The sequence below is a fragment of the Cetorhinus maximus genome, chromosome 6 (assembly GCF_964194155.1).
Source record: "Cetorhinus maximus chromosome 6, sCetMax3.hap1.1, whole genome shotgun sequence".
Taxonomy (NCBI): domain Eukaryota; kingdom Metazoa; phylum Chordata; class Chondrichthyes; order Lamniformes; family Cetorhinidae; genus Cetorhinus; species Cetorhinus maximus.
In genome coordinates, this window is record NC_135884.1 from 147088008 (window position 1) to 147103309 (window position 15302).

The window sequence follows — 15302 nt, forward strand, 5'->3', positions numbered from 1 at the left end:
CTTCCCACGCAAGACATGCCATGGCGTCTGGGTCAAATAGCTCATTAGTGCCAAGTTTACACTCGCTTTGGGCAGTCCATAGGGCCCTTATTGTTACAGGAGACCTTCATCCCATCACTCTGGGCTGATTCGAACCCATGGCTTGGAAGTGAAAGCCTGGTCTCTGATCCAAGAAAGAACAAAAAGGAAGAGCTTTCATTTATATAGCACCTTTCACGAGCACAAGAGATTCCCAAGGCTTTGCAGCCAATGAAGTACTTTTGAAGTGTAGTCACTGTTGTAATGTAGGGAATGCAGCAACCAATTTGCGCACAGTAAACAGCTGTGAAGTAAATAACCATGTGATCTGTTTTAATGATACCGCTTGAGGGATAATGTTGACCATGCACTGGAAGAACACCTTGGATCATCTTCAAATAACTCTCTGGGTGAATTTACAACCATCCGATGGGCCTTGGATTAATGGTGCATTTAATGGTGCACCACCCAGTTCTCAGTGCCTATTTTAAAATAATTCTTCCTTTCTCCTTCAGTAAGTTGCAGCTGCAGATGTAATGAATCATGCACGTAACATGAAAATGATGGGCAAAAGGAGTAGAGGTGATGTGAGGGAATATTTTTCATCCAGAGGGTGGTTGGAGTCTGGAATGAACTTCCTGAAAGGATGGTGGAGGCAGGTTCAATCGAGGTATTCAAAAACGAATTGGATTGCTACCTGAAAAGAAAGAATGTGCAAGATTATGGGGATAAGGCAGGGGAGTGGGATTAGGTAGAATGCTCTTTCAGTGAGCCAGCGTAGACTCGATGGGCTGAATGGCCTCCTCCTGTACTGTAAAGATTCTGTATGAAACTGGATGCAAATCCTTTACTTGGAGATAGTTCCTTTATATACATAATTCAGCATTACATATGTCTGCCTCCTATCTTCTAACCCAGTGTCCCAGCAGTGTCTCTTTATTCGCTTTTGAGCACCTGTGAAATTAACCAGACAAATTAACTAAATTAACCAAATTGACAGCTCCTTAGAGGGGCACTGTAATGAAAGGATAAGGATTTAAAGGAAACTTAATAAACTAAACCAAAATATCGTTTTGAGGGCTAGTCTCTCTTTATACTGTTTTGAATACAGATTTACCTAAGTAAGCAAATAACCAATTTTTAAAAATACAATTAAACTAATTTAAATCAATTGAAAGCCCCCAAGGGCTAAGAAAAATATTTAAAGGAAACTTACCAAATTAAATCAAAACGTGGCTCTGGGGGCTGATAAAGGTCTCCAGCCCCTACTGTGCCCGCCAATCACGGAAGTCAGTATCTCTTTATTAGTGCTCTAAGTACTTAATTAAACTATGCCCTTCACCTGTGTGTCTTAACAATATAATTAACATATAATTAACAGCCAATGTTAATTAAGGCTTGCATTAGTTTTAGGAAGTGGGGTGCAGGGTTAAGACTTCTAAGGAATTAAGTGAAACGTGCATTTGAAAGAGAGTATGTTTTTGTTTTCCATTTTCTTTGAGCATTTTGGTTTTATGATTTACAGCATTATTGTAAACGGGTGAATAGTCTGACAAGTAACCAGCTGGGTAACAAAGGCCACGTTCTCTCTGTCCAGTTGATGAAGATCTCAGGTGTCCAGCAGCAGGAGCACGGAGAGCAGGTCGGTTGGGCAAGGCAGGTCATGCCACCTCCTGAAATATGGTCAACCAGAGATGGTAAAATTAATTAAGAGGACCCTTTCAGTGATGTTGTGTTCGCACTGACAAGGCGAGATTGGACTAAAATAGCAAGCTGAAAACTTTACACCTACTGTAAGCGTCAAACATTCCTGGGTGAGGAGAAAGCCATGAATGAATGTTCCTCTGTTTTGCCCTAACAATGTAGCTTAGCCCGAACTACTTTGCACATTCCCATTATCGCACCATCTACCCTGTGGACTCTCTGACTGAAACTGCCAAATTTGTGCTAATTACTCCTTAGCTGTTGGTAGATTTGCACTGTTGACTGGATCCACTACTGGCTGGTTCAGATGACATAAAATTAAGGTTCCTAAAGCTAGAAGAAATCCTTATCCCTGGTCATTATTGTACCTGTCCAGTCACTCCACCTGGAAGCAAGAGGAAATTCTCGAAGTTAGGGATGCTGTAGGTAACTTTTTGAAATTGAGAATTGAGTGACCACGGTTCTCACTATTTTTATTCATACATATTCACACTGGCCCCTGGCAAGGTTAGCATTTATTGCCCATCCCTAGTTGCCTCAAAAAGGTGGTGGTGGACTGCCTTCTTGAGCTGCTGCAGCTATAGCAGTTTTTTCATCCAACAGGGTGTCTTGCTACATTACTGCAGAGGACAGTTAAAAGTCAGCCAGCTTGGTCCCAGCCTGGGTAAGAATGGTACGTTTCTGTCCCTTAAGGGACCTGAGTGAACCAGTTGGGGTTTTTAATACAAACTGACAGATTCACAAATGTATTTCCTGGTTACAGCTTTTTATTTCCAGCTTTTGGTGTAAGGTTTCCACTCAGTGGCACCATTTAATAGGTACTAGCCCCCCAAAATCATTGTAACCTGGTATTTTAAAAACAAATTATGTTCATTGCGTCTCGAGTTTTCAGGATCTTTTGCATCAGGAAGGGAACATTACGCTAGAATGTCTGAAACTGCTGAGCAGCAGGTAAGAAGGGATAGGTGATACCAATCTTGTGTTTTAAAAACCTGCAGGTTGTGGGAGGGAGGAGACATTGATTGAAATATGAGGTATAGAATTCCAGACCCTACAGTAATACTTGATGTAAAATCCTAATTCGAGTCTTAACATATATAGTGGTGAGAATTCTCCTGATGGTTCATTGAAAAAAAGTTGCATTTATGTAACATCCTTCATAACCTAAGGACATCCCTAAGTATTTTACACTGAATGAAGTATTTTTGAAATGTAGTTGCTGTTTTACTGTAGGAAATACAAAGTCCAATTTGTACACAGCAACCTCCACAAACAGCAATGTGATAATGATTAAATTAATCTGTTTCTAATGTTGACTGAGGGGTAGACATTAGCCAAGGCATTGGGGAGAGCTCCCTGGCTCTTCTTCAAAATAGTGCCACAAGATATTTTAGGTTCACTGGAGATGGCAGTCAGAGCCTCAGTCTAGCGTTTTATCTGAAATATAGCACTTTCGACAGTGCAGCTCTCTCTCAGTTCTGCCCTGGAATGGGAGCCTAGGTAATGTGCTCAAACCTCTGGATTCAAACCCACAACCTTCTGATTGGGAGGCAAGTTAAAGTCAAAACGCTACTGAGCCATACAGAAAGAGTTAGCTAATCCCAGATGGGCGGACAACTGGCTTGTTGTGGTTGCTTGTGATCACTCCCCAATGAATGTGCTAGCAATTGAGCATATGTGGGTGACAGACAAGAATAAATTGAGCTTGGCTGCAATGCATTTTATGGTTAAATAACTTGCTGACACTCGCTGAGTTGGTTCATACTGTGGAGCTGCCACTTGTGTGAGGTAACCATTGAACTGCCCACATGCAAATCCAAAGCCCAGAGGGGTCCACGCCTTCAGACAAGAGAAGGAAAAATGGGAATGAGAGAGGGGGGGGGAAAAATCCAGAATTATTGTTTCCCAACACACCTCACCATATCAGACACATGAGGTGCACAATGAGGTTTCCCATTCAGGCAACAGGACTGCTTAGCAGTTCACCCACTTGTGCACTTTGTATGCAGTGTTATTTGGTTGGATTTGCTGAATGTGCAATCAAATGAGCTGTGGTACCAAGATCATCAGATTTGCTGTTTGTAGTCACAGTTTATAGAAATCTCATTCAAGCGTCATCCTGGACCAGTCGGATTGATTCTTGCCAGGGTACTTATGTGGTTATCAGGATTCACTGATAATACGGTGATAAGCAAATTCAGCAATTGATGCAATCGAGTGATTTCCGCACAATTAACGGGGATGGTAGGCGTGCTGTGAGCAGCGCTCATTCATCCTGGAAATGGGAGCCTTTGCATAGGGTGCTCGATATAAAATGCATTAATCCCTGGCATCATTCCCATTATTTCACAGCTGTCAGCCTTGGCTCAGAGGCAGCACTCTTCCCTGTGAGTCAGAAGGTTGTGAGTTCATAGCCTCACAATAGGTACTTGAGCATAAAATCCAGGCTAATCCTCCCAGTGTGGTGATGAGGGAATGATACGCTGTCAGAAATGCCACCTGTTGGATGAGGTGTTAAACTGAGGCAGCGTTCGCTCCCTCAATGCGATATGGAAGATCCTACGGCAGTATGTCGAAGAAGAGTAGGGGAGTTCTCCCAACTGTTCTCAACCAACTTCACTTGAAACTTATCGTATGTCTGTTTGTGGGAGCTTGCTGTGTGCACATTGGCTGCGGTGTTTCCCACATTACAACAGTGACAGCGTTTCAAAAGTACTTCATTAGCTGTGAAGTGCTCTGTGACTTCCTGAGGGTGTGAACTGTGCTATATAAATGCAAGTCGTTTCTGTCATAATTCCAAGCACACATGCCATAACCAGCTCTGAGAATGTGCAAAATGTTCCACAAAACAGCGTACACATCTCTGTGCTGGAAAATTACATTCAGGAGAAGAGCTCAGCTTGGCGTGACCTCATCCTGTAAGCCAATGTACCCATGTGCATGAGCCACCATGTCGATTGTGGCTCAGTGTGAGTTAATGCTTTCTGAATGAGAAGGTTGAGTCCCAGTGCAGAAACTGAAGTATAGTATCTGGGCAGATGCTCCAGCTGAATGCAATAGATCCTGTGGCACTCACCCAGTGCGGGGCAGAAGAGTCCCCCCCTCGGAAGGGGAGGGGGGTGGGGGCCGGGGTGCAATATTTATCCCTCAACCAACATCATGAAAATGAATTATCTGGTCATTGTCACATCCTGTGCAGACCAGGACTGCTATGTTTTCTACATTACAACAGTGACTTAACTTTGAAAAAAGGACTTAATTGGCTGCTAAAGCGCTGAGCGTCAAAGGGGTTTTGGGGGTCTGTGTGAATCTTTCTTTTCACTGGAAAGCGAGTTGAGGAATAGGAGGACCCGCGTCTCATAGTAGCCCGGGGTGGGGGGGGGGGGGGTGGGGGAGGGGGCACTGAGGCCAAATGCAAAATGTTTAAAGGGATCATACCATCCTCGGGTTTGCAGAGAGGGATATTAGCGAGTGCATATTGCCAGGAGCAAACTGCAGGGTTGCAAGAGGGACGGGCTCACTTTCTCAATGCCGTCCGGTGATTGGTCCCTGGGCTTTGCGAGTGAGCTCTTGCTCAAATTTTCACCCCATTCATAGAATCGGGCAAGGACAGACAAGAGGAGCATCGCATTCACATCCAGCATTGCACCGACACTGGCCCTTCTCTCTCTCTCTCTCTCTCTCTTTTTCACTCAGTCTCGCTCTACCTGTCCGCAATTCAAACCAATGCAAAAAAGCACTTCCACCTCTAAACCCAAAAGGACACCGTTTAAAACAAAAAACACAAGACCCAAAATGTTGAACGTCTGGAGCCCTAGTTTGCAAAGCTCACTCGTGCATTCGTCTTCCAGGAGGTAACAGACTGCGGGCATTTTTTAAAAAAAAACAATTGTGTTTTTTTTTTGTGTGGAAAAAGTACAAAAATGGATGGTCTTCCCCAGGCGATATGGAATGTACCTGCACCGTTCAGCAACACGGCAATGCAATGTTTCACAGCGTTCTGGCTTGGCAATATTATGCAGGCAGGTGCTATGAATTTAATCTTTTTTTTCTCTCCCTGTTTATTAAGTTCAATGTAAACTTTAAACGGCTTTATATTTAACATCTCTTCCAGGGGGACACCCTGATCGTAAACACTGCGATCACATGCAGGTGCTGTTGTGAGATTTACGTGCTAAACTGAAATCTATTTTAACATTTGGCTTGCTTTTTCCCTCCGTTTTCGCAGATTTTGCACTTCTGTTGCGCGACTCCTGAAAGTCAGAGGTCCCCACACCGTCCTGAGAACACTGGAATAAACGATGGTTTGTACACACATAGATATGCGCATTTGTAATGTACGAGATGTACTTTTATAACCTACACGTATGTTATAAATGTACATAAATACAGTTAACGTTCGTGAATGCAAACATGGGAACTACAGTGTGTCATTTATAGCGTGTGAGAGACACAGAGGCACATACACAGTCAGACAGACACACACAGACATAGAGAGACACACATAAGCAGAGACAGGTAGAGGGAGACACGCTAACAGAGTCAGACAGAGAGAGGCACATTTGCGGACATACAGAGGCACATTCAGACAGAGAGACTCAGATGTAAAGACATACACACAGCCAGTCAGACAGGAACATAATGAAAGAGACATAGAGTCAGAGAGAGGGAGAGACATGGAGACACACACAGATAGAGACACACAGAGAGACATACAGACTAGGCACAAAGGCAGGGTCATAGAGAAAAGACAGAGAGAGAGAGAAACAGAGAGAGACACACACACACACACTTGATCTCCAGCTCACGGATCGCAACATCAGTGTCGCCTGGGATACAAACTCTTCCGCTCAGCCTCTGGTGACTGCCGGAGCGGGGGATCTGATTGCTATCCAAACCTGGTGGGGTAGTGAACATCGGCCTTCGATGTGAACGATACCCACTGTCTGGCTGAAAAGACAAGATCGCGTTGGGATTTTTTTTAAGCTTGCACCAACCGAATTGACCTGCAGTAAGCAGGGGTGATAAGATTGAGGCTGGGGGAGAATTCATTCCTTTAAACGCTTCTTTTGATTCTGTCCAACTTGCAGATCCCTTGGATCGAGTGTGTTCTATCAATAGGACACTTAAATCAGCCATTCATTTTACAGACAAATCACCAGGGAAGTCCATACATGAAAGCAATCATTTTTTTTGTTGTTGTTGCAGATTTAGCCCCTTAGCTCCATAGCAGAAGGTGTCAATCTCAATAGCGCACCGAAAAATCATTTAATAGATGTTCAGCCGTTTTCAAACGGCGTTAAGGAGGGAGTTAAGTCTATCAGCATGGGCTGTGAAAATATTTTCTCATTGCAGGTTATATATTGGTGACACCTGTTGAGGTTGATCCGGATGGAGGGTACATGCAGAAGAGCCGAGAGAAACGATCAGTCCCTATGGAGTCCCTGCACTACAAGCTTTCCTTTTTCGACCAGGAGCTGCAACTCGACCTAAGACCCTCGAACCTGCTGGCGAAAGGTTTCACGGTGCGCCTGCTGGGCACGGGGGGTGCCACCGAGAAACCTCTCTCCGAGTCTCAGGCGAGCTGCTTTTATCAGGGATTTATAAGGAATCAGAGTGCTTCTTCGGTCGCAGTGTCCACATGCGACGGTTTGGTGAGTCTCCTGCCTAGCCCTGCCTTGTGTCTATCCCCCACTTGTTGCAACACGTCCTCTCCGCTGCTCGGCTCCTATTGTTTATGTTACCATCCCCTCCCACACTTCAGTTTAACCCTTCAACTGACGCTTCTTTGGGGGCGCATTTCTTCTGTATGGGGACCAGCTCTGGTCTGTTTCTATATTGCGCCCCCCACCCAACCAGCTTCCCTACAATAAACTGAATTTAAAAAAGCTTTAAGACGCTCTTTGACATTGCTGAGCAGAGAGAGAGAGACATGTTGCGGAAGCGTTTTGTCTTGAACTCATCGGGACAAACACAAGAATGCCAAATTTCAAACACTCGCAACAATTTATACCGCGGGAGAAAAGGGTGTTGGCAAGTTGGCTCTGATTGGCCGAGGCCTTGCCAGGGAGAAAGCAGCAGGGATCCACAGTCTCCCCGCTCCCAGGTACTTCCAAAAAAAGATGCAAGGCTTGAACATATTCCTTTTGGCATAGAACAGGCCCCTGTGCATGAACATATGTCGGTTCAGCAAGTGTAACTGAGGCAAGTTACCAGCTCCATTGATTATCTTAAATTGTTAGTGTAGCTGTTTGCCCACTCAGGATTTTCTCCCGGGGCATAAATTGTCGTGATTGTTTGAAATTGGGAATCCTTGCATTTGTCCTGATGACTTCAAGACGAAAAGCTTCAGCAACATGTCTCTCTTTTCAGCAATATTCAAGCTCTGCACTCTCGGATCTATTTTCTTAGATGTTCAGGGCAGCAGTCCAAATGTTCTGTGGTCTTTTAGCTTGTCACTTGCACGGTTATTAAAGTGTTTCTTCGAAAGGATGGTGGGGTTTCCCCCCCCACCTCCGAGCATTTAGCTCAGTCTTTAGATGCCAAGCTGCTGTAATGCAAATCCAGGGCATTTCTCCAAAGTTGTGTATAAACTGCAAGAGGACAGGTTGCAAGCATTCTTCTTCTGAGTAAAATTGACAGCTCTTCCATTTTTTATTTCCAATGCATTCTCAGCATGTGGCAAGACTTGAGTTAATTACAATTGAGTGGTTTGCAAGGTTTCTTTAGAGGGCTATTAAGAGTCGACCATACGGATGTGGGACTGGAGTCACGAGTAGGCCAGACCTGTTATGAACGACAGGTTTCCTTCTCTAAGGGACGTCAGTGAACCTGCTGTTTTTTTTGTATGACAATCCCACTGCTTTCTCGTCACGTTTACTGCTGTCAGCTTTTTCCAACTGAGCTTAAACCTGCAAACTGCCATGGTGAGATTTGAAAACTCCCACTCTTCGACAATCCACCACAGATAGAAAAGGGCAGTGTAGAGGAAGGAAATAGCTTGCATTTATATGGCGCCTTTCATGACCTCAGGGTGGTTCAAAATGTTTTACTGCCAATGAAGTACTTTCTGAAGTGCAGTCACTGCTGTAATGCAGGAAATGTGGCAGCCAGTTTGTGCACAACAAGATCCCACAAACAACAATGTGAAAATGACCGTATAATCTGCGTCATTGATGTCGGGGGGGTGGGGTGGAGGGAATTGCGGGGGAACAAATATTCGGTGGTACACCGAGGAGAACTTCCCGGCTCTTATTTGAACTAGAATGGTGGGACCTTTTACATCTGTCTGGGAGGACAGATGGGGCCTCAGTTTAAGATGTATGAGGGACAGCTCCCCTGACAGTGCAGCAGTCCCTCAGAATGTCCTGGAAGTGGCAGCCTGAACTTTATGCTCATGTTGATGGAGTAAGACCTTTACTGATAACCTTAGACTGAGAGGCAAGAATGCCACTGAACCTTAATATGCAGAAACTTTTAACATAACTGCCACAATCCACTTGCTTTCATCATTGGAATTACTATTTTGTAAAGAAGGGAAAACGTGCATCTACATTCTGCCTTTTGCCACCTCAGGATGTTCTAAACCCATCTTCCCCCCAGTGCCTTTCCACTGTTGTCCAGCTGTGTTTGGCTGTTCTCACTTGTTATTCTTATCTACCTAATTGTAGCTAGAGAATCACTTGTGATTTCTTCTCTTCCTGCTCTTGCACTGTTACCTCTGTCGTGAGGGAGGGGGATGGGGTGGGTAGCTCGGGAATGGAGTTTGGAGCAGGGACTGAGAACAGTGACTTCAGGTGCCCCGGTAGTTAATTGCAGGGAATTTCTGTTCATCCAATACTGGATGCTGGATAAGCAGTGGGATAGCATTGGGGGAGGTGGTGGCGTAGTGGTATTGTCACTGGGCTAGTAATCCAGAGACCCAGGGTAATGCTGTAGGGACCTGGGTTCGATGGTGAAATTTGAATTCAGTAAAAATCTGTAATTAAAAGTCTGATGATGACCACGAAACCATTGTCGATTGTCATAAAAACTCATCTGGTTCAGTAATGTCCTTTAGGGAAGGAAATCTGCCGACCTTACCTGGTCTGGCCTACATGTGATTCCAGACCCACAGCAATGTGGCTGACCCTTAAATGCCCTCTAAACAAGGGCAATAAATGCTGGCCTAGGTAGCAACGCCCACATCCCATGAACGAATAAAGATAATTTAGCACCAGTGGAGGAGTCGAGAGAGGTGGTGGTGAGGTAGGTAGAGCTGGGTGTCCTCATTGTACCTGTGAAAATTAATATTGTGCCTTATTGATGTCGCTGAGGGGCAACATGTAGGTGAGAAATAAACGGAGGCCAGGGATTCCATACGTACGTGCAATTTTCAGTAGCAGTCACTCAGTAGCAATCTAGGTGTGAATCTGTTTGGTTTGTCCCCTCTCTAAACTGGTGGCAACAGTTTCTCCGAATTATTCTCATCCAATGCCCTTGGCATCACCATACTGTGATGGATCTGTGTGATGAAAGTGAATGTCCTAATGCTACTCTGAATGACCCTCTAGGAGGTGCAAAAGAACAAACCAAGAGCAATGGCAGCAAGAATGATGCACATTTATAAAGCTCTTTAACTATAAAATTGTCCCATTGCCCTTCACAGGAGTGTTGTCAAACAACATTTGACTAGGGGCTACAAAGGTGATGTTAGGGCAGAGCACAATAAGCTTGTTCAAAGAGGTAGGTTTTAGGGAGTGTCTTTTGGTAGGAAAGAGAGAATAGAGAGTTTTAGGGAGCTTACCGATTTGGCGGCTGAAGGCATGGCCGCCAGTGGTCAATTGATTAAAATCAGAGATCTGCAAGAGGCCAGGATTGGATAACACGTTACTTCCCGCATGGGGGTTCCTTCTGCTCGAGACCTTCCTATGGAAGGTATCAGACGCTCAGTGGCTTGGAGGGTGTAAACCTTGTGATATTCTAAATGAGTTTCAATGTTTTTTTTATATACAGTGAAGAGTGTCTCTGGTGCAATGTTTCTCCAGCTGAGGTACAGCTGGATTCGTCCAAAGATTTGTCAGAAATTGTAAGCTTCATAATCTTATTAAGGATTATTAGAGTCGAGCGATTCAAAAAGCTTTCAAATATGAACGCTAGGATATGAAAAACCAGGAGGTGAAATAAGAGTTCAGATAGCTAGATGGCATGATCTGGAGCTAAGGAAACCTCCAGTACATTGTGATTGAATTTAGTTTTAGTTGGGAAACTTGTGGAGATATTAATGCTGGGGAACCAAACAATTTTCTACTTTGAGCATCTGGCGTTAGACTGACTGTTCCAGTGTTTCTCACAGCACAGTTAGGTCTATCCTCACCATCCAGCGTTGGAGAAGCCACCATGTACTGCATCAATATAATCTTCAGCTCCCTTATTCCATGCACAAGAGGCTTTAGTGAGATCATTAATTTTAGTTCCAAATTAGGGACAGACTTTAGATGTTAACCTTGGTTCAGTGGTAGTACCGTCGCCTCCCTCAGTCCTGCTGTCCAGGACTTTTTAACTGGGAGGGAGAGATTAGGAATGCTTAGTAGGCAGGAGAAAGAGGCAATTGCACAGATGGCCTTGATCATAGAGTTAAAAAGCCCGTGAGCTCTTCAGATTTGGCAGTTTCTCTCTTTCTACAGTTAAATGAACCTCCTTAAACCTCAGCTTTCTGGGAAAAATTTTGGGCATCCTCTGAATCTCCCACATGTACCTGCTCTCCTTCAACCAATTTGTGAAGCACCTTGAGAAGTTTCTTTCTTAAGAGCAACATAGTTGTCACCATGATGAGTGACTATTTTGATTGTGGCACCTTTACAGCAGCAGCTTGCATTTATATACCACCTTTAACAGCAACAACTTGTAGTGCCTTTAACCTAGTACAAGGCACTTCACAGGAACATTATCAAACTTTCAACAACTATCAGAATTTTAGAGCCACTGAGGTATTAGTGTAGATTACCCAAAGCTTGGTCAAAGAGAAAGCTTGAAGGAGCATGTTAAATGAGGAAAGAGAGACAGTGAGATGGAGAAGTTTGGATGAGGGAATTCTTGAGTTTAGGGCCCAGGCCCAGCTGAAGGCACAGCAGCCAGTGGTGGAGCAGTTAAAACTGGGCATGCTCGAGGTCAGAATTGGAGGAGTGCAGAGATCTGAGAGGGTTGTAGAGCTGGAGGCGATTACAGAGAGGCCATGGAGGGGTTTGAAAATATGGGTGAAAATTTTTATATTGAGGAATTGCTTAACTGGGATCTAATGTAGGTCAGTGAACACCGGGGTGATGAGTGAACAGGATTGTTCCAAGCTAGGACATTGGCAGCAGAATTTTGGATCAACCTCAAGTTTGTTTCAGGTAGCATGTGGGAGCCTGGCTAGGAGGGTGTTGGCCTAGCCAAGTCCAGAGGTAAAAATGGAATGGGTGAAGGTTTAAGCAGTAGATGAGCTGAGGCAGGGGTGGAGACAGGCATTGTTAGAGAGGTGGTGCCATCCTTTGGTTGAAACATCAAGCTCTTGGGTGGATATCAAAGATCCCATGCCACTACTCCGAAGAAGAGCAGGTGAGTTCACCCCGATGACTTGGCCAATACTTATTCCTCAACCAACATCACTAAGGCAGCATTATGTGGTTATCCTCACATTGCTGTTTGTGGGAGCTTGATACAGTATATGCAAAATGACTGTCACATTCCCTGTATTACAACAATGTTAAAATTCAGAAGTACTACTTTGGCTCTAAGGTGCTTTGGAACATTCTGAGGTCGTGAAAGGTACTATGTCAACGTGAGCCATTCTTTTTTTAGGGGAGCTGGTTTAAAGATGGGTGAGTTGGTGCAAATCAGTCCTCTGCTGCCCAGCTTGAGAACTGGCAAACAGAAATGTGCTGTAGCTGTTCACTTGTTGTGCGTGTGTGTAGGAGGTCGTGCAGATGTTAGCAATTTTGAAGGCAGCCTAGACTTTTCCAGACATCGTGTATCAACAAGGATGAACCAGTGGGTCAAACAGATTTGACAGTACTCACAGATGTTTTAGGTACATACGAGAGTCCTATTTGTACAACACTATCCAATGTGTTACTAGTTGAATGAAGAGTTCTTATAGTAATATGTAATGCGCTGATATACGGAAAAAAATTCTGCAAATGTCCCGTTTACAGCACATCCATCACAACAACATGCTTTATGTATTTCCCAGAGACTTTCTATGGAAGGGATCCAATACATTTCTTCAAATAGTAAAGGACATTCCTCCTTTTTCAGGCATGATTTTGAAACTTTGGGAACCTAGTCGGGTCAAATATGGTAAGTTTTACACTCAAAAGTGTTAAGCCAGTTTAGGACAGGGTTCGAGTTGATTCGAAATTGAAGTCATCACTGTTGACCTCTTGTGAGAGGATACAATTCTGTTTAAGCTTGTGTTTACTCGATCTGAGATGAGCCTTAGGCCTGTTTACATTCAGGAAGTTAATTCAGATTCCGATTCCGATTCAATTAACTGTCTTGGTGGAGCAGTTGGTGGGGGTGGGGTGGAGGGTTGCTGCTGGTGGTGGTGGTGGTGGGGGGGAGGGTGGCGGAGGGGTGAAGCTCGTCAAGGTTTTACTGTATAAATTGTTCATTAAACTGGCCGGAGCCATGTTTGTTTGTTCAACCCTTTGTGTTGGCTGTTTGTTTTGCTTGATAAGAGATTTGGAATGGTGATTGCCAGTGCTTGAAAGGAGCCCTGTTTACCTTCAGCCAACCCTTTCATGTTTTATTCCAATTCGGGCATCAATTCTGATTGCAGAATTAGATGAACTGACCCTTATAAAAAAGGGATTCTGCAACATGGAACAAGCGAGTTGTTGTGCCGTTGAACTCCAACATCATGTGGTTTAGAGATTTGAATCTTTCTTTCCCTTGAATTTGGGTTTTGAAACAGTAGAAATTTTGGATAATTCATTTCTTAACATGACTTGGGGGCGATGTGGAGCACTAACGGTCTGAAATGTTTTTGCAATTGACCTCTAACCGAACCCATTAATACCGGGTGTCCCAAATAATATTTTTCTTAAATGGCCTAGCAAGCCACTCCGTTGTAGAAAACCGCTACCGATACCACATGGACTGCAGTTGTTCGAGGAGGCAGTTCCCCACCACCCAATTAGGGATGGGCAACAAATGCTGGCTTTGCCAACGCTACTCATATCCCATAAAGGATAAAAAAAACAGGAAAAGTCAGTGAAGGGGCAAGGAGATCTGGGTGTCCTAGTGCATGAATCACAGAAGATTAGTATGCAGGGTCAGCAAGTAATTAGGAAAGCTAACAGAATGTTATCATTTATTGCGAGGGGAATTGAATACAAAAGTAGGGAGATTATGCTTCTGTTGTATAGGGCATTGGTGAGACCACATCTGGAGTCCTGTGTACAGTATTGATCTCCTTATTTAAGGAAAGATATAAACACAATAGAAGCAGTTCAGAGAAGGTTTACTAGAGTAAAACCAGGAATAGGTGGGTTGTCTTATGAGGAAAGTTTGGACAGGTTAGGCTTGTAGCCACTGGAGTTTAGAAGTGTAAAGGTGACTTGATTGAAATCTATAAGATCCTGAGGGGTCTTGACATGGTGGATGTGGAGAGGATGTTTCCTCTTGTGGGAGAATCTAGAACCAGAGGTCATTATTTAAAAATAGGGGATCGCCCACTTAAGAAAGAGAGGAGGAAAATTTTTTTTCTCTCAGAGGCTCGTGAGACTTTGGAACTCTCTCCCTGAAAAGGTAGTGGAAGCAGAGCCTTTGAGTATTTTTAAGGCAGAGCTAGATAGATTTTTGATTAACAATGGGGTGAAAGGTTATTGGGGATAGGCGAGAGATTACAATCAGATCAGCCAAGATCTTATTGAATGGTGGAGAAGGCTTGATGGGCCGAGTGGCCTACTCCTGCTCCTAATTCGTATATTCGTATGTTCGCATCACCAGGATGAAAGAAATAGGAAAGAAGTTTGAGGTAAATTAAATGGTTAGGTATGTATTAGATGAAAATTAGCTGCATTATAGGTACCTTTCAAGGGAATAAATCTATATCATCTTGTACAATCTTATAGACAGTTTTTCTGAAAGATGTACTTCATTTTATTGAATTGGTGAAATTAATGCATCTTTGTAGCTCTGAATACTCTTGAAATGAGAGTTACCAGGCAAATCCATGTAACTGGTGAATGTGAACTTTGGTTGTCTGTGTTTTTACATCAACAAATGTTAATTATGTTAGTTGAAAGGACTATGTCATTAATGGCTCAGATCCTCTTGATGTATCACTTTTGAAGGGAGTTTGGGGTTAAAATTCCCAAGAGCTGCTCTTTGACACACTCCTGGCTTGCGTTTTTCCATCCATTTAAAATTAAAGCATAGAAAACCGTGGATAGCGAAAGTCTAATTTTGTGATTTGCAGTATGCCAGGGAATTGCTTTGGCATTTTTACCTTTGTTGTTTGTAGAGTTGTGTACGATGTGGTGAGATATTAAACCCTAAACTAAGAGAATGACAAAGACACCAGCAGAATGTTAGATTGCGTACCTTAAACTCCT

The 15302-nt window shown here is 43.7% G+C and overlaps 1 protein-coding gene across 1 annotated transcript in view; it reads left to right on the plus strand.

The window, feature by feature from the left end:
- Window positions 1–2649: 2649 nt before the first annotated feature.
- The window catches only part of adamts18 (ADAM metallopeptidase with thrombospondin type 1 motif, 18), a 254120-nt gene continuing 241467 nt past the window's right edge, over window positions 2650–15302 (plus strand). The window contains exons 1-3 of the mRNA XM_078544789.1: window positions 2650–2673; window positions 5951–6026; window positions 7078–7376. Coding sequence (XP_078400915.1) covers window positions 2650–2673; window positions 5951–6026; window positions 7078–7376 — 399 coding nt within the window. The remainder of the gene's footprint in view (window positions 2674–5950; window positions 6027–7077; window positions 7377–15302) is intronic.